Source organism: Molossus molossus, unplaced genomic scaffold (genome assembly GCF_014108415.1).
Source record: "Molossus molossus isolate mMolMol1 unplaced genomic scaffold, mMolMol1.p scaffold_m16_p_9, whole genome shotgun sequence".
Classification (NCBI taxonomy): Eukaryota; Metazoa; Chordata; class Mammalia; order Chiroptera; family Molossidae; genus Molossus; species Molossus molossus.
The window spans coordinates 45,295,931-45,316,417 of NW_023425403.1; the positions used below are offsets into that span (position 1 = coordinate 45,295,931).

Below are 20,487 nucleotides of genomic sequence, written 5' to 3' on the forward strand. Positions count from 1 at the left end.
CCAACTCAACACGCTTGCTTCGGAGACCATGCTGTAGGCAATGTCCGTGTTAAGCCTAGTGGTTAAGAGTAGTAGTTCTGAGGTCTGCATTTGAATTTGAATCTCATCTCCACCCTTCAGCAGAGGCACGGCAAGTTTTTCCAGCTCTCTAAGCTTCCCATTTCCCAGCGGCAAAGAGGGTATGATGGCACTACTTCAGACACACCCAGTTTTGAAGATTGAATGTGAGCACCTTACAATAGACAGAAGAAAAGGTGCTCAATGTCACTCATCGTCAGAGAAATACACATTGAAACCACAGTGAGATATCCCCTCACACCTGTCAGAATGACTAGCATCAATAAATGAACAAACAACAAGTGCTGGAAAGGATGTGGAGAAAAGGGAACCCTCATGCAATGTCAGTGGGTTTGCAGACTGGTGTAGCCACTGTGGAAAACAGCACGGAGGTTCCTCAAAAAATTAAAAATAAAACTACCACGTGACTCAGCAATTCCTCTTCTGGGTATTTCTCTGAAGAAATCCAAATCACTAATTCGTAAAGATATGTGCACCCCTTTGTTCATTGCAACGTTATTTACAATAAGCAAGATATGGAAGCAACACAAGTGTCCATCAGTAGACAAACAGGTGAAGAAGAAGCAGTGCATATATACAATGGATATTACTCAACCATAAAAAAGAATGAAATCTTACCACTTGTGAAAACATGGTTGGACATAGAGGGTATTATGCTAAGAGAAATAAGTCAGACAGAGAAAGACAAATACCCTGTGACTTCACTTGTATGTGGCATCTAAAAAATAAATAAATAAACAAAACAAAAATAAACTCATTGATAGAGAACAAATTGATGACAGGGGTGTTGGGAGATGGGTGAAAAGGTGAAAGGGATTAAGAAGAACTAATTGCCAGTTATAAAAGTGGTCACAGGGATGTCAAGTACAGCATAGGGAATAGAGTCAATAATATTGTCATAACGATGTAGGTGGCAGATGGCTCTAGACTTACCAAGGTGATCCCGTCATAAGGCATATAAATGTCTAATCACTATGTTGTACACCTGAAATTAATATAATAATGTATGTCAACTGTAACTGATAAATTAACTTTTAAGAAAAGAATTCGAGTGCCTTAGCTCAACGAAAGCGCACAGTCAGCCCCAAATACTTTAAGTCAGTGACTGACCTGGGCTGAATCCAGCAAAGTCCCTAAACACCGTGGGCCCTGACAACAGTCTCCTTTTCCCACAACTTTTCATTATTTTTAACTTTTTCAAAAAAATACTAAGATGGTTGAAAAAGCAATAAAATGAACATTCATATACCTCTTGTGTACACTCAGTAATGGTTGACTTTATTTTTATTTTTTTGCTATTTTCAAGTAAGTAAAAGACAAAGCACTTTATTCCTAAATATCTCAGCATGAATTTCCTAAAAGCAAGGACTATCTGTCTCTTATGCAACCACAAGGCCATGATTACACATAAGAATATTAACAGAAATTCAATAATATCACCTACTTGTTCATTGCAGCCTTATTTACAATAGCCAAGACATGGAAGCCCCCAAGTGTCCATCAGTAGACAAATGGATAAAGAAGAAGTGGTGCATACATACAATGGAATAAATACGTCTATTTATATTCAAAATTTTCCCTGTTACCTCAAAACTCACTCTTATAGCTGGAGACAGGTCTCCAAATCTCAGATTCAGTTCATTAGCATTTGGTTTGTAATGCTTTTAGAGTCTCTCTTCATTTACGGCAATCTTCCCCGCCCCCCACTTTTGAAGAATTAGGCCAGTTGTTTTACACACTATCCCCCTTACTGGGTGTGTTCGATCATTTATTGATGGCGTTGGCTTATGCCTCTATCCCCAGTATTTCCTATAAACTGGAAGTTAAATCAGTAGCTTGATGAGATGCAGGTTAGGTATTTGGGACAAGATGACTTTTTAAATGAGGTTGTCAGACAGCAGTCTTTGGACAGTTTTCTGCTTTGTTTTTGCTAATGCCTTTGTTTTCAGCAATCCCTCCACCATGTCAGTTTCCTTCCTCTTGCGTCTAGTTTATAATTCTGTAAGAATGGGGATGAAGATGGTACCGCTGTCTTCCTAGAGTCAAGTCCTCAGGACCCTTCGACAGGCCTTAACTGAGAGTGATGTCTCTTCTGAAGCTGTAGCTGAAACTGTCAGAAATTAGAATAAACTCCAGATAAATTCTAAAAAGAGGCTCATCTCTTCCCTGTGGACCCCAACATTTCTTTGGATCTGAGTCCTATGGCTTAACAGAAGTTGTTTAACTCCCAGAATCTCCCAGTGGCATAAATGAAAAATATTTAATACTTGGGTATCACCGACCTTACAGTATTTAATACTGGAGTATAAAATATGAAAAAAAGGGTAAATATTATTCAAAAGTATTGGAGAAAGTTAATTTGTCCTTGAATAGCTCATTTGGGAAACAGAAGAAATTGTAAATTCCATATCTGATCTCAGGTCTTCGTTCCCATCAGGTTTGCATTATTAATGAATTAGAACCCGGTTATTATCAGTAAGACATTTGTACTAAGGATGCTTGTTAACATAAAGCTTAGCTCACTAGTGTGCACACAGAGTTTCCAGGAAAAACAAAAAACAAAAACAAAAACCAACTCAGGTCTGGAGCTACAGCAAAGGAGTCCCATATATTACTCAGAAAGAAAAATAATAGAAAATATTTCTAAACAGTGTGAAAATTAAAAAACTTTTTTGAAACTGCAGTCTTTCTGATGTTCTTTAAAATCAAAGGCTCGTTCCTGTCCTGGAGCTAACAGTGTCCGTGTTCTCCAACTGTCTGCATCACCATCCCATTCGGAAAGTGAATTGGCCAGTGTTTCCGTGCAGAATGTTAAAACAGCATTTACATCTCTCCCGTCTCCTTCAATTGCACAGTGAAAATGCCTGGCTGCTGAGCTGCCAGGGTGCACACAGCCTGCTTGCAAACAGCGCTGTGGTGACCAGCAGAGGGGACCCACATCCTCATTAGCTGTATAACTCCCCTCGCCCCCTCTGACACAAGAGTGCACATTGTGTGACCCCAACTGTTTTGTGTTATCAATATTGTCTGTGACCTGGTAATAGAGTGGGACAATTAAATCCATTTTCTCAATCAACATTTATTAAGAACCTACTGTGTGCAGAAACATGGGTGACCAACTTGACCTGGTTTGCCCAGGACTCTGCAATTTCAACACTGACAGTCCGTGTCCTACTATCCCCTCTGTCCCAGGCAAACTGAGATAATGGTCACCTGACCCACACTAAGCGCTGAGACAAGTTAAAACCTTAATGTTGCATCAAGAAGCATGTGACCTAAGAGCAAATCAGAAACGTAAGCCAGTCATAAGTTTGGGGTGATCAGTACTTAGAATTATGAACAGGCCACTGTGGGACACACTGTTGAATATAAATCTAACTTGGAGACAGAGAGCACACCTTGAAAGACACAATCCTTGAGTTTGAGTTAAAGAATGAACAGCTCAACATAATTAAACTTTGCAAATAATAAAAGAAGAGATACTATGCAACATCATGCAATGTTATTCTTTCTCTGTGTCTCAAAAAATACATCTTTGGTTCAGATCCCCACAGCATAGAGGTGGGAATTTAGTTATGAAATAATCAGAAAAGGGATGCTTACTCCTGGTATACTTTATAACGGGACAGAAAAAACCTTACCATAGTCCCTTGCTGAAGCTGGTGATAGTTTCCTGAATTAGTTATAATACGTGGCACCTGGTTCTTCTCTGGGCTCTGTGTTTGAGAACAGTGAGAATGAGTGTCCTAGCCGTGGCAGCCAAGCCTGAAGGTCAAGGACACCAACGCTGAACAAATCGAATGTGAGAGACTTTATTTCTGACAGACTGAATTTTGAGATTCAAACTCACCAATAATTTAATTTTAAAAAAGTATATACCTCCATCTAGGTTCACTAATTATTAAAAATGTGTCACATTTTCCCTGGCCAGTCTGATTCAGCAGTTAGAGCATTGGCCTGTGGACCAAAGAGTCTCTGGTTTGATTCCAGTTAAGGGCATGTACCTTGGTTGCAGTTCGATCCCCGGCCCTGGTCGGGTCATGTGGGAGGCAACCAATTGATGTGTCTCTCTCACGTTGCTGTTTCTCTCTCTCTCTCTCCCTCCCTTCTTTCCTCTCATTCTGTCTGAAAATCAATGGAAAACTATCAAGTGAGGATTTAAAAAAATTGCCACATTTGTTTTCTTTCTTGCTCTATAATCTAAGTATTTATTATTATTATTATTATTAAAACATTCTAGAGTACATTGTGGATATCATAATCCTTTAATTCTAAATACTTTAGCATGCATCTCCTAAGAAGATGACATTCTTCTATATTACCGCAGTATAATTTAAAATTCTGGAAATTTAACACCAATACAATACTATTTAAATGGAGTTATTATTCACGTCATGTCCTTTGAGGAGATTATTCTACGATCTAGCACCCAATTCAGAACCATGTGCTGCGTTTTCTCTTACTGTCCTTCATCCAGAAACTTCTCAGCCTTTCTTTGTCTTTTCTGACCGATATTTCGAGGAGTACAGGCCAGCTGCTATACAGAAGGCCCCTCAGTGTGGGTCTGTGTGACATGTCCTCATAATTGGATTCAGGTTATGAATTTTGGCTGCAGAAGCGACGTGTCCTTCTTGTCACATGGCGTCAGGAGGTGCACAATATCAATTCGTCCTGTTGCTTCGGTCGCTTGGGCAAGGCGGGGACCTGACAGGTTGTTTTTTGCACTGTAAAATGACCAGTATTCCCTTTGTAATAATAATTTTTCCAGTGGGGGGGTGGCCAGTTTGGCTCAGCGGTTGGAGCATCAGCCAGTGGTCCAGAGAGACCCGGGTTTGCTTCCCGCTAAGGGCACGTACCTCGGTTGCGGTTTGTCTTCCGCCCTGGTTGGGGTCGTGTGGGTGGCAGCCAGTCGATGTGTCTCTCTCACATCGATGTTTCTCTCTCTCTCTTCCTCCCTCTCCCCCTCTCGTTCTATCTGAAAATGAATGTGCAAGTGTCCTCGAGGGAGGATAAAAAAATTAAATGAATAAATAAATAAATAAATGATAATCTGGGGGGAATACGTTGAGATTGTGTAAATACCCTGTTCTCCATCAAACCCAGCATTTTTGTGTCCATCCTAGCGTGCTAGGACTCCTGCAGCAAAGTACCACCAACTGGTGGCTTACGATGACAGGAACTGAATGTCTCACAGTCTGAAGTCTTGAGGTCTGAGATCAAGGTGTCTGCAGGGATGGTCTCTTCTGAAGCTGGGAGGGAGAACCTGCTGCAGGCCACTCCCCAGCTTCTGGTGCTTTGCGGGCAATCCTTGGAGCCCCTTGGCCGGCAGATGCACCTCCCCAGCTCTGCTGTCATCTTCACACGGTCTTCTCCTTGCTTCTCAGTCTTTGTGTCCAATGTTCCCTTTTTATAAGGACACATTCATATTGGATTAGGGCCCACCCTCAGGACCCCACTTTAACTCGATCATCTCTAACGATCCTATTTCCTATTAAGGTCACATTCACAGGTACTGGTGGTTACGACTCCAACATCTTTTGTGGGGTGCCCACAGCAGCATCTATTGAGGATACTTGCTGAGATCCATTGTTACTGTGGTGTTTGCAGAACGGTGATTTTTCTAACTATCATTCTTTAACATCTATTAGTTGGTATCTCAGGGGTTGGGTTTTTTGTCATTGAGAAACAGAATGTCCATCCATCTATGTGCCATCGATCCAGAAGTGCCACTCATCTTCAAAACAAAAATAAATGAAAACAACACGCACAGGCATCTGCGCCTAGGGGGGTGGGCAGAAGAGGACAGGCTTTTAGTGCAAACTTCCTACCCAGTTGGAGAGGCTGGAAGGACAGCTGGAAGGGCCACGGTCGCAGGACAGGGGGACTCCACGGGTGTCGGTTTCAGGCTATCGTAAACATTTCCTGTGTGTGAGCTACGTCTTGGAATGTCATGACTCGTGGAATTTTTTTTTCCACACTCTAAAGCAAAAGTAACATCACACTCTTCAAAGACAGGTAGCAGGTTCTCTGAGTCAGCATTCCAGTCACTTCAGCACCTGACAGGTGAGCAGAGGATGCTCAGTACTGATGCCTCGGTCATCATCAGAGTCACACGTAAGAAGGGCCAAGGGACTATTATTCCCGAACTACTGAGAAACATAACTGGAGCCGGAATCAACTATCAGAGTCTTTTATTTCTTTGCGTTCACTTTACACCTGAGAAAAGATCTTCTGCATTTGTTTCTTAAGTCTATGCTCCATCCACAGTGAACATAGAATGCTTGTGTCCAAAGGCTATTGATCTCAAATGTACAATAACGCCATTAAGTCTTGGTGGCTCTCCCTTCTAGGATGCTGTATAAATTTGCTAGGACTGTCATAACACTGTCCCACTGGGTGGCTTAAAACACAGAATGTTTTGTCTCCCAGTTCAGAAGTTAGAAGTTCAAAATCAAGATGTCAGCAGGGGTGTTTCCTCCTGAAGGCAGTGGGGAAGGGTCTTTTCCAGCATTTTCCCGTGGCTTGTAGACAGACGTCTTTGTCTCCTCACACTGTCCTCTCTGTATGCACGTCTCTGTGTCCACCTTTCGCCTTTTAGTAAGAACACCAGTCGTCTTGGATTGGGACAAACTAATGACCTCATTTTAAACTTCCTCAACTTTGTAAAGACAGTGTCTTCAAATAAAATCACATTCTGAGGAGCTGAGGGTTAGGATTTCAGCATACAAACTCGGGGGAGGGGGGCATACTTTAACCTATAGCAGATGCAGTTCAAATGTCTGTAGACTTTCCCAGTGTTCATGTAGGTAGAACAGGAAGTCAAGGTTGTGACTGCATGACTCTAGATGTTAATTATGGAACCAAAATGAGATTGAATTTCTCTCCCTACCCTATCCCCAGGTGCACAATCAGTGCTGACCCTGAAAACACTATAGATGATGTCACTAAGCTTCTCCTGGCCATCCATCCAAAGGGCTGTCGATTTTACACTTACCTGTATTTGGAATAATGTTTTTCTCTTTGGATGTGGGCTTGGGTTGCTGCTCACCATCCAAGTGTGTGCTACATGGGCCTGTCAATTAGTCAAGAGCAGAGGTTACCTGCAGCTGAATTAGTGACAATATGTATTTCTTGCAGAAACAAGCAGACCATTGGGAAAGACGTTTTATCTCATGGTGCATTTTTAGGTGCATTTATCTGACATGCAGGCAAATGAATTCTAAAGAATATGTTTGGGGTGTTTGCAGTAAGGTATGCCTACTTCTCCTATTTGGAGAGGGACCTGAAGCCAGTTGAGATGCTTCATAAGTTTTTAATTTAAAGGATTGGAAGACAGAAAAGATGCAAAACAGAAAGCAATTACCTGAGAACTCTCTGCCAGAAGCTAGCACAAGACTGAGGGAGGAGGGGGTGAGGCTCTCCTGACAATAAATCCTGTCTCTCTCCTAAAAGTGAGAAAGAGTTTGTGCTTGTCCCATCACAGGCTCTCTCGCCTTCGCCCGCGTTGTGTCCTTGTGCAGAAACGGACAACACTTGGGGAGAGTAGTCACTGTCTTCCCTTGCTTTCTTGATCAGGTCACAGACATAAAAGAGAAACTGAAGCTCTCTAAAAAGGTCTGGTCAGCGTTGCCCTACACCATCTGCAAGGATGAGAGCGTGACAGCAGGCACATCCAACGAAGAGGAATGCTGGAACGGGCACAGCAAAGCCAGGTGAGGGGTGACTCAGTGTTCCCGGACGGGGCTCTGCACACCCAGCTCCGGAAGGCACACCTGGCACAACTCCGCAGACCTGTTTATGCAGAAAGCAATGGAGGGTGGAGGGGACAAGTCGTTACTTAGCGACAGCTGTGCAGAGTGACAGGTTTGATGGGCACCTGGGAGCACTGACTCTCAAGGTGCCATTAAGCGTGGAATCCTTGTTCTGAACACCTTGCCTCCGGATGAGGATGGAGGCACGGTGACAGATGCCAGGTTATGGATATCCTGAGATCACGAAGAGCCTTTTATGTTCACTTAATGACTTTAAGATAGCGGAGCTATTTTTATCCCTACTTAAATTTGCACGGCTTGCTGGGTTTTTTCCATCTCAAGTTAAACAGGAAGTGAAAATTCAACTTGAAGTTTGTTTCACCCTTGGAGAGGAAAGTTTTTTTTTTTTGAAGTGTTCATTGAAAGGGGAAGAGAGCCCTGGCCAGTTTGGCTCAGCGGTTGAGCATCGGCCTGCAGACCAGAGAGTCCCGGGTTCGGTTCCTGCTAGGGGCACGTACCACACACAAAAAAAGAAAGGATAAGAGAAAAACAGAATGAGTGAGGGCCAATCAGGAAAGAGTTCTTGTAGGTCCTGTGCCTTGGAAAATCCCACTGGAATCTCCTGATGAGAGATGGCTCTGTTTTCACCCTGCCGCTCTGCTGCCCAGTGCTATCACCACAATTTCTGTTTCTTGAGTCAGCCCAGAAATGGGCTTGGCCTGAATTTTCATAGGGTGGAGAAGTTGGACGGGGGAACTGGCTAGCTGGGAGTTGGCAAGCAAGGCAGGACACCCGGAGAGAGGTCTGCCCAGACCCTCCCCAGCGAGGATGCAGGTGGGTAGAGCAGCTGGTGGCTTGGCCCCAAGGAATCTTTGGGGATTGACCAGCAGGTGGAGAAACTAAGAGGGGGGGTCTGTTCTGGAGCCTTATTGGGCAGTTTCAGGTGTATGAAGCAGCTGTGATCAAATGGCAACAAGAAGGTACGTGAACACTGTGTTCAGAAGAAACTACAGAAGGTAAGCAGGGTGCAGTGAGATGCTCATTAGTTCTTATTTCTGACGCTGCAGAGTTGCAATTTTTAGCATCTATTGGCTGTCGTATTATTCGTGTGCTAGGGAAAGCTTAGCAACATGAAAACTAGACAGCTATAGAAAAAGCTAAAATATTTCAAGTAGCCACAAAATATCAATACCCAGATCTTAGATCATGAGGTGCAGAAAGATATCTGTGCTATCAACAACATGCCCCTCAAAAATGCCTAGTAGTTTACCAATGTCCAGCCTTTTAGGACGAAGATCATGGGCCATCAGATTCAGCTGTGATCTACCAGCCTCTAATGTGTCTTTTCCTAATGACTGGACAGGAAGACACTGGAAGGATTACCAGATGGCCTAACGAATGGCCTGGTTGATTTTCGAGCTGCTCTGTTGCCCGTCCTTGGCTAAAACAAAGGCTGTGTTTTGAACTACCTCCCCATGGATGGTTACACAGGTTGTTGGATATTGGTGCATATGCAACTTTTACAGAAGGAAATTTTTTTAAATGGCAGCAGGCATGGCTTGGGGAAGGAACTACACTCCATCAAGAAAATGAATGGGGAAGACAGAGATTACTGAAGTTAGAGCTAGAGGTGGCCGGGAGGATGCAGCCAAGTCCTCACTGTGCTCTTCAGGAGCACAGACACGGAACCATCAGGCCAAGATCACCCACCCAACAAGGGTGACAGCCGAAATCCCCAAATCCTAGCCCAGTATTCTTTTCACTTCTCTGTGCTGCCTCTGAAATACAGCCTCCCCAGGGTAGGAGAACGAATGAAACAGATCCTTAGCTCTGTAAAAGATGTAGTAACTCTGCTTGGGTTCATTAAAACCATCATTCCATCAGCGATATCTAGAAGCATTCATTCCCTCTGTGAATTAAATGCTAAACATGGCGATGCCATAAAAAGCCACAGTGGTTGGAGAGAGGACAGTGGGTTTTGGAACTTCAAGTACCATACTGTGGGACTGTGGGTTTCAGAAGGGACCTGATAGGTGGTCCTGGAATAGCACCTGGAACAGTGCTCAGGGGCCAGATTTTAATTTTATCTTGAGGTCCATGGGAAGGCTTTGGAAGATTTTATGCAAGTAAGGGAAATCACCAAATTTAATGCAATAAAATCATTTGCAGAACATTCCAGAATTTCACCCAGTATATTATTAAAAAGATGAGGCCATCAAATATATGTGACTTGAATTATAATCCTATTGAAAATGATCATTTCATTTAGTTCCTTTTTTTTCTAAATTCTTCTACTGGAATGGAATGTTAATATTATAACTTTATATTTAACAGCACAATAAGTAGATAACCAATAAAGACTTGTTGAATTAAATCTAATTGAGGGTTTCTTCTCATTCAAATATTAATTAATCCTGAGAGTTTTTCATTTAAAGGAATTTCCCTGAACTATTTTTTTTCTTTTTTCTTTTTTTATCCTCACTCGAGGACATTTTTGCATTTATCTTCAGATAGAGCGGGGGGCGGGGGGAGAGAGAGAGAGAAACGTCAATGTCAGAGAAACACATCAACCAGCTGCCACCCACATGGCCCTGTTGGGGCCCGGGACAAACTGCAGTCGAGGTATGTGCCCTTAGCGGGAACCGAACCCGGAACTCTCTGGTCTGCAGGCCAACGCTCTAACCACTGAGAAACCTGGCCAGGGCTACTGAACTATTTTGTAAGTTGAAAAATCCATTTGTAAAGTAGATAATAACCTATTTTTTCCTACTTTTGAAGTATAGCTTTTCAGATGACAGGTGTTTAAGAATGCTCGTTTAAAAAAGAAAGAAAGGTTATTCTAATCATCCAGCTGAAATAAAAGAACCCGAACTTTGCTTTAAATCTATTGACAAGTGTTAATGGAGATGGAACAGAGATGCTTATTAGCACTGATAGAGATGGTCACAGTCTGGAGTTGTTATACTCGAACCCATGGGAAGACTGCTGACAACCCAGACATTCTTGCTCTCTTCGTTTTCTGGAGCCGACTCGCTCAGCCCATCCTTCAGCTCCCATCCGTTCTTGCAGCCCCCCCATCGATCTGAGTATCTGATCCGCCTGTCTTCCATTGCCCATGTTTCTCCTGATTATTTTATGACTTCTGATCCACAGCTCTTTACCATACTTCCTTGATTCAGAAACTTACTTATTTCACATTTGAACATTTCTGAAATCAAAATTACTTCTACAGTGGATATGTGCATTTATCCCAGTGATTATTTTATTTTTCCAAATAGCTGTTATTAAATGAATGGCACCTGTTGAAATAAATGACTTGAAATAGAGAGAGCAGGCAACGGATGTATGTGGCTGCTATGGCGGCCACAGGTGAGATTCGCTGTGTGGATATAATGGTCAAGGGTGTGTGAGCACTGGCTCCCCCAGAATGTGAACCCACCTTTGTCCCCATGCCCACACCCTCACCCATCCTGGCAGATCCACTCTGCTGTAATAGCTAAACAAGTCTGCAGACAGGTGGTGGGACAGAGGAGGAGACTGTGCCCTTTGGTGGGAGAAAATCTCCATGTGCACATGACCCTGTTAACGTTTAAATCTTCAGGTCATCAAGAGGACCCCTCTTCCCCTTTCCTTTCCAACCTATTGGGACAGTTTGGAAACCAATGCAGTCATGTCCATAAAAATAGGTTAGAACTTTAAAACAGTGCTTCTCAATCACTGACGTGCAGACTAAATTCTTGGGCATCTTGTTAAGAATGAAGGTTCTGATTCAAGAAGTCTGGGCTGGGCCCGAGATGCTGCATTTCCAACAAGCTTCCAGAGGGTGATGTTGTTGCTGGTCTAGGGACCACAGTTTGAGTAGCAAGACGCTAAGGCAGAGTTTACCAGGTTCAGCACATGAAAACCTCGGACTCCAAATGGAGCACACTATACTAAAGAAGGTCCATCGTTGACCTGAAATCCAGATGAACTTGCGCTCCTGTATTCTACTGCCAGCTGTACTTTAAGCTCCTATCAACATGTTATTCCCCTTTTTATTCCTGAGACAGCATATTGCAATTTGTTATTTTCTCTTTGTCTTCATGGGTGTTCTATTTAATGGGGCTTTTCTTATATTAAAAACAACAGCAGCCGGGCCAGGGAGGTCCTGTGGCTCAATTGTAACGTCACCCACTAGGGATAGTTGGGGCACAAGCCAGGTTGAAATCATCTTAACGATGAATTGCTTGGGCTTCACATCAATGCTTGTGCATCAGGAGATCATTGGAAGTTGGAAATACAGCACGGCCTTCACCATTGCAAAGATGCTGTCCACACAAACCTCCGGTCTCCAATGGGAGGCCCTGGGGGCCACAATGAATCCTTTGAATCCCTGGCAGTACTTGATTCGATTAGTGGCCTAGTCAGTTCAGGCCACTGTGACAAAAATACCAGAGACTGGACGGCTGACACAGAAGCTTATTTCTCATAGGCTAACAGCCCAAGATCAAGGTGTCGGCAGGGCTGGGTTCCGGGGAGAGCTCGCTTCTTGGTCTGTGGCCTTATGTGACAGAGAGGGGCACTCTGAGTTCTTCTTCTAAGAGCAGTCGCCACATCATGGGGGCTCCACCCTCACAACCTTGTCTAAACCGAATGACCTCCCAAAGGCCCCCTCTCCAAATACCATCACATCGGGGACTGGGGCTTCCGTCGTGGTTCTTGGAGAGGACACTCAAATTTAGTCCATAGTAGTTAGTACAGGGAACGACATCCGACTTTATCAGAATAGCTAAGAAAGAGTTTTCCTCAGAATTCATGGCCCCATCCGTCACCCAAGAAAGTCGCCCTGGGGTGCTTGCTCAGTGACCGCAGGGAAGTGCGTCGTGGAGCGTGGCTTCCACGCCTCCCATCGCTCACTTGGTTAAGCAGCGCTTTGGATGAAACGGGAGAAGGCAGCACTCTGAATCAACGCAGACAAATAGGGGCTGAAAGGAAGCTAGTCAGTAAGGGAGGAAAATCGATAATAATCTAGAAAGCCAAAGGGAAAAAAATTAAAGCGTCGTGGTGCAGGTTACAAATCTAGGTCTCCTAAAGTTCCCAGGGTAGACCTAGAGAGCCGGGGAGGCATTTGCCGTCATCCGTCATCCCCGAGATGGTGCTCTGGGCCAGCGGGGGCCGGAGCGAGCCGTCTGCACCCAAGCTAGAGGAGAGTGATTAGATGGAAGGCAGGAGAGCGCAGGCTTGGAAGGAAATAAAACTTTTATGTGGTTAGCAGATACGGCTCAGAGCTTTGTCAGGCGGTGCAGAAGGAAAAATAAAGCCCTCGTGTTCATATAGGCTCTGCCTTCTGCTCCGCTAGAGGCAGATTCTTGCTTTTAGGGGGAGACAGCCATGTCCAGTGACATCATCTGTTTCTTTCTTGAGGATTGTTTTCTTTTCAGGGGGATTCTTTTTGTATGCTCATGGGAGTTTGAAAGGATAGGGGCGTGGGAGACTGTGGGATGGGGCCAGAGAAAGCAAATGGAAGCCAGTCTGAAAGGCAAGTCCCAGTAGCATGTGGACTTCATGATGGAACATACACATTACAGTCTCCACATTTCTTGACTCTGTTATTTTCAGACTCCTCTCTCTCCCCATCAAATTGGCAAAACCACGTCCCATTTTTCCTCCATAAGCTAGTGTGTAAGCCATCACTATGTCCTTTCTTTAAAAAGCCCTCTGGGAGGAGGAGACCAGGATGCTGGATGAGGGGTGAGGATTAAGGGGATCCTTTGGAAATGGGGCTTTTGCAGGGAGCCTCTGCTGTCTTTGAAGGCAGCGAATCCTCACAGAAATAAGTGCCACCCCAGGGAAATCCTACCCGAGGCCAGGAGGTAAACACAGTACATTGGGAGAAATAGGAAAAGTAAAAAAAAAAAAAAAATTAGAAAATAGATCAGTCACTGTCACCAGCCACTGAGTGAATTGACTAAGCAAAGAAAATAGCAAGTCATGACTGGGTAAGTCTGAGCAGAGGGAAAAGGGACGAAATGATGCATGAGGATGAGAGATCTGTCAAAGGCAGTGACTGGGCAGATCTGGCAGGACAACATTGGCTTAGTCTGATCGCAAGATACGTCCCAGAGCACTCCAGCTGTGTGCTGAAGAACCGCAAAGCCTCCGATGCAAACCCAGCCAGGAAACACCTCGGGAAGGTGGGAAATCAGTCTGCGCAGAGAACTGGCAACTGTGAAGCCTGGCGTCCTTCCACGGGCACGTCCCTGCTCTGCACCCGGGAGGGAAGACCCCACGAAGGCTGACCGGTGGGAGGTGAGAATGTAGCTACAAATAGGAGAGAGAAGCATGCTGCCGTCTAAGTCTCGCAGCCCTGAAACCTGGCTCATGGGGCGTCTTTCCTATCCATGCTGTGGTTTGCTGACTCCAGTTCTACCAGGAAGGCATGGGTTTGGGGAGCTCCTGCCAAGGAGTTAAGAAGCCAAGTCAAAGACCGTAGCTTCTGCTCACTGCCGCAGCCAGGGAGCTGTGTGTCCTCCAGTTCTCGAGCCGTTGCCTGCCACACGTTCTCCAGCTGGAGGGAGGCCACAGAAATCCTTCCTCTACATGAATTTACGCTTTGAAACTCCAGAGTCTGCTGCTGTCAGCCAGTCCTGAGAAACAAGCTTGGCATTTGAGGGAGCTCTGTTAACAACTTCTTTTTCATAAGACTGCATTGGAATTGCATAGTGTGCTGTATTTTTCAAGCATTTTCGTAGACTTTTACTCAAAATGGCAGCTTATGAAACAAATAAGGTGTTATATACATATGAACATATGAAATAATTGTATGAAGTAGCTAAGTGACTTGCCCGTGATCACAGGGCTGAGTCTCAGACATCTCCAGTGTCCCGGTCCATCTCTGTGCCTTTGACCACACCCCAGTGTCACATCTCTCTGCGGTCCCTAATGCCACAGACAGCTCTAGCGTAAGGGTTTTCAAGAATTCAATTCACTTACAGCGTAAAGTTACAGCATGCTTTATTTGAGTGACTATATTTCTTAGTCAGAAAAAAATGGAAAGGGACAAAAATAATCTATAGCAAGAACTTTAGAAGGTTATACTTAAAACAGATTTTTTTAAATTATGGTAACATATACATAACTTAAAATTACCCATTTTAACCAATTTTAAGTACAGTTCATGAAGTACATTCATTTACTGTACACCATCACCACCATCCACCCACAGAACTTTTTCTTCTTCCTAAACCGAAACTCTGCACCCGTTCAACACTACTTCTCCAACTCTCCCTCCCCAGCCCCTGCAACCAACAGTCTACTTTCTGTTTTTACGAATTTGACTATTCCAGGCACCTCATATAAGTGAAATCATATAGTAATTGTCCTTTTGTGACAGGCTTATTTCACTTAGCATGTCTTTAATTAAGGTTCATGCATGAAGTAGCATGTGTCAGAATTTCCTTCCTTTTTAAGGCTGAAAGGATCCTATGTATATGCTACATTTTGTTTATCCATTCATTCATCAACAGACACCTGTGTTGCTTTCGTCTTTTGGCTGTGGTGACTAATGCTGCCGTGAACATGCTGTACAAATATCTGTTCGAGTAGATACTTTCAATTCTTCTGGGATGATCATTCCAGAAGTGGAATTGCTGGATCATATGGGTAGTTTCGTGTTGCACTTTTTGAGGAACTACCATCCTGTTTTCCAGCACCTGCACCGTTCTGCATGCCCTCGAGCCACACACAAAGACTTCCGGTCCCTTCGTATCCATCGGTTGTGAGAGCATCACCTCCATTTAGGAATGCCTGCTGCATGGCCCCAGCTCATACCGCTCACAGCCAGTTCCACAGACATTTTCCCCACCAGAGCCCCTTTCTGCAGCTGGGTTCCCTCTCGTGGTTCTTACTATGATCACCGCACTTTTGCAAGAAACCGTCAGGGCGGGAATATTGCAGAACAAGGTGCATTACTCACTGGTCCTGGGGATGCCTGGCATGCCTGAGGGCCACACAGTACAGTCGTGGATAGAGACAAAGAAAAAGAGAGACAGCAGACGTGGGGCACGTGTCTTGACCAGGAATGGAACCAGGACCTCTCAGTCCATGGGATGATGACGTTCAATCCACTGAGCCATACCAGCCGGGCAACACTTGGATTTTAAAGAAAGCTTCTGAGAAATTATGGGTACCACAGGTTCACAATCTCTTATTTGAGATCCTTGGGACCACATGTGTCTCAGAATTCCGCATTGTTTAGATTTTTTAGAAAATCATCACAGAGCATACCTCTTTTAGTAGGTACTCCCTGTGGAGTCTAAGGCTGGAACACACAATCAAACACATTAAATGTCTGCAGCAAAACGTATTACTATTTACATTCAGTGGGGTGAAGGAGGGCTCTGGATAGTCTCACTTCTGATCAGATCCAAGTTTGGTAATCAATGAATTACAGGAAAAGAACTCCGGAGACCTTTGCATTTTGGAACCACAGATAAGGCATTTTGGACCGGTATTAGTATTATGTCTACTTCACATTACAACTCTTAAACCCACCAAAGGGAAATAAATATGTAGAATTAGAACTTGCTATAGAAACTTTATTGAATGGAGCTCATTTATGGCAACAAACAGAACTAAACTGCTTCCGCCATCTGACAGTGTGTCTTGAGGCCGTCAGAGGAAGTGTCACGTCCCTAACACAAACCCAGGCCCGCACCTAGACACCTGCTTCTCCCCATCCGACCCAGCTGCCAATGGACTCGTGCCCACCCCACCAGCAAGCCAACCTTCCGTACAGGCGCCTCCCTTCTCGGGTTTGACTCACTAATCCCATTAGGTCTTGAGAGTTGTGTGTCCCGTCCCCTCCCTAGGAAGCTCCTTTCATCAGAACAACACTAGCATTAACGTGCTGATGAGAAATACTGAAGACTGCCTGGCGAACACGTCTCTCCTCCTAGCCAGCACATTCAGATATCAGCAGGGTTTTTCTGGAAACATCCGCTCAACAGAAGGGGGTGATCTTGCATGGGGGCAATGACAGGCACTGTGGCTGGCCTGTGGGACACTTCTGTGGGGACAAGTCTTTGTCTCATGTCTTTCAGGTGACAGAGGCTGCCAACTCTGCCAGGGAGGGACCCAGCACAGAGCCTACAGGGGTCACTGTATCAGCTCCCCTAAGTCCCCTTGGGGTGCCTCCACCCTAATCAGCTATAATGTCTGGATATGACCTAGGAAGCCCACATCAATAATTAGAAATGAGATGTCTAGTGAGTTCTGACTGCCACAGTAAAACACCACAGATGGAGTATCTTATAAATAAATGTATTCCTCATGGTTCTGGAGGCTGGAAGTCCAAGACCAGCATGGTCAGGTGAGGACCCTCTTCTGGGTCACAGACTCACTGAGTCCTCAGGCGGCGGAAGGGGCAAGGCTAGCTCTCTGGAGCCTCTTTTATGAGGGCACCACTAATCCCTCTCATGACAGCTCCTCCTTGTCACATCCCAAGGGCCTCACCTTGAGCATTAGGTTTTCAACATATGAATTGGGGGGAAGGACAAACGTTCAGACCATAGCAGATCTGAAGGAAAATAATTCTGCAAGATTGCTGAAGAGTTAGTCTCTATATACACTACTGCAAAATAGGAAGCAACCAAAATGGGGAGACTGTGCTTGACTGTTGGTGGGTGCCACACACCACAGCACGAAACATTGGTAAACGATGACAGCCCTGTTTGCCCTTATGCCTGGGCTCTCCCTGCCACAGGTAAATGTGCATCCAGCCTCAGAACCTGAGCTATCTGTAGCCTCCCGGACCATGTGGGTGCAAAACTAGAATGCTGTCATGCCAAAGAGCTGGTGCAAAACCTAATAAAGGGAAGAATAGTATGAGCTCAAAGATGCATCCATTCTTGCAGCATAAGATCATCGTAGAAAGAGATCAAACATGAGAGGCAACAAATAAAGGGGCCCAGGAGTCCTGGTGCTCACCTGGACTCCCATAGATCTTTCAGGCTACTCCCTGGCCATCCATAGATTTGACTTCAGGATGTACTGTGGATTTACAAAATGGCAATTGTCTTGTTCAGCTGTGTTTTTCAGTTTAAGTTTCCACATTGTCTCCAAAGTTACCCTTTGAATACACAGAAAGGAGAAAAGGTTCCTGAGGACGCAAGTGCATTGTTCTTTGTTTTTATTGTGAGTGGCTGAGCGTCAGTAGGCACAGTTAGAGGCCGGATGTATTTGGCAGTCTCTTATTGTTCCTGGATGCTCAGACTCCCAGGGGTGCCATTCCCAATGTAAGCTATAGCAGTCAGCGTCTGATAAATGAGTCTCGGCCAGCCATGCAGTGCACACAGCATCCGAGAGAAACAAAGCTCTCCCCTGACTCAGCACAGGCCCAGCTGCAAAAATCATTGTCCTCAATGTTGAGGAGCAACACCAGAACTGAGGGTCACCTTTCAGCTCCTCTCCACTCCGGTACCAGTGAAGGCTGGCCTAAACTGGCACCTCTTCTTTCCAATGGGCTTTAATAATTAGATACAGCTCTCGGAGCCCAGCACATGTAATTGAATGTCAAATGTAGTCAACCCAATGTCACATTTCAGAAGTTCACTCAGGAAGACAATCTCAGAATCCAGCAAGAATGTATTAGTATACCAGGTATATTAGAAGGCAGCACAGAAGTTCTTTACTGCAAGAATAGAGAAATATATAGTTCCATGCAAGAATAGAGAAATATATAGTTCCATGACTTATTAAAATTTTCAATTAGAATATTTTTAAGGCAGTAAATATTGTGACGCTTTGGGAAAAGAATTTGCAGTGCACTCTGGTGCTTTGTTATCCATTCCAGTGAACACTGTGAAGTCGATTTTGTTCAAGATACGGATGAAGACAAGTCAGTCCCCGGTTGTGCACTCATTTGTAGGCAAGCCTGCCTAAGAATTCAGTGTCATTTAAAAAAACTACGGTGGCCCTGGCTGGTTTGGCTTGGCGGTTAGAGCATTGGCCTGCGGTCCAGAGAGACCCGGGTGCGGTTCCTGCTAAGGGCATGTACCTTGGTTGCAGTTTGTCCCCGGCCCTGGTTGGGTCGTGCGGGTGGCAACCACTTGATGTGTCCCTTTCACATCAATCTCTCTCTCTCTCTCTCTCTCTCTCCCACTCTAGGTGAGGATAAAAAAAATTTAAAAACTACTGTGAAGCCATTTTAGCCACATCTCCCTCTGAGAAAATTTACTTCATATTTTTACTTTGGCCTCCTTTCCAGGAACTGGGCCCCATTTCTGCGGATGTTTTGGCTCACTGTTAGAAATGGCAGGGCAGAATCCGGTTCGATATCCCTCCTGCCTCACCCTCTCTGTCCTCTCCCTGTGTGTGCTGCAGGTACTTGCCTGAGATCATGAATGATGGGCTGACCAACCAGATCAACAACCCTGAGGTGGACGTGGACATCACTCGGCCCGACACTTTCATCCGGCAGCAGATAATGGCTCTCCGTGTGATGACCAACAAACTGAAGAATGCGTACAATGGCAACGACGTCAACTTCCAGGACACAAGTAAGGAAGCCCTTGCGCCCTGGCCGGTTTGGCTCAGCGGTTGGAGTGTTGGCCTGCAGACCAGAGAGTCCCGGGTTCGCTTCCCGCTAGGGGCATGGACAAAAAAAAGAAAGAAAAGAAAGCCCTTGCTAGTAATCTCCAGCGCAAACAATGGTCACTGAAGTTTATACCACTGTTTCTCTTCAAGAGCCATGTGCTCTTCTCATCCTGTGTCGTTCTTGCCCCCCCCTGCACAGCTGTTTATAGTCCTTGGGACAGAAAATTCTGATGCATAAAATGTGGGATACTACTAAAATCATAGCTGGTCTCAAGGATGCAGCCCACTAAGGTTTAGTGGATTGCATTCAGCTGTTCCAAAGCTAAAACTGAGTTTCATCTGAGTTGATCCATTAATGATAAAAAACAAAGTAATGTTTTCACTTTCTCCTTTTCCCATCAACATTTATGTCTCTGCCCCAAACTCCGGCCCCCACCCCAATCACCAAAAAAAGAATGCTCTAAAGACTGCTCAGACAAGGCTGGGCTGGAATTCTGTGTTATGAACTGGGGTCTCCAACAAATCACGTCTTGAGTCTCTGGTTCCTCTCCTGTAGAACAGGAAGCAACCCTGCCTAAGAGGTTGACGGGAAGTTCATTGGAGGCCATATTTAAAGGAGCTAAGATTATATCTCATGTGTAGTGGATTTAATGGTATTACTTCTTGCTCTACCCAGTCGTACTCATTCAGGAACTACTGACATTTGTATCTGAAATAACGAGAGAAATAGTCAAGTATAGATGCAATATTACACTTGACTATTGTATTAAATATCATAAAAGCATCAGGAGTGATTTGAAAGACTACTGAGTGAACTTTGACATGAAACTATATTTGGGTTTTGTCTAAATGGTTTCAAGATGCATAACTATTAAGGCAAGTTTTTTGTTTTAAGTAAGCATCCTTACAGACAGAGTTCTCAGGGAAATATTTCTTGAACATGAGATGTGGAGTTGCCAGTGATTCTGTAATTTGGTCACTGAAGCCGAAGATGATGCTGTGTGCTTGAATGAATGAGATAGGAAGTTTCATCCAAGTCTCAGCCGTCGTCCTACCGAGCTGCCCCCTGCAGAAAATTGTTAGT

General features: G+C 44.6%; 1 protein-coding gene across 2 annotated transcripts in view; it reads left to right on the forward strand.

The window, feature by feature from the left end:
• The window catches only part of GPC6 (glypican 6), a 1,055,524-nt gene that overhangs the window by 1,031,545 nt on the left and 3,492 nt on the right, over positions 1-20,487 (forward strand). For both annotated transcript variants that reach the window (XM_036250295.1, XM_036250296.1), the window contains exons 7-8: positions 7,654-7,790; positions 19,191-19,366. In XM_036250295.1, coding sequence (XP_036106188.1) covers positions 7,654-7,790; positions 19,191-19,366 — 313 coding nt within the window. The remainder of the gene's footprint in view (positions 1-7,653; positions 7,791-19,190; positions 19,367-20,487) is intronic.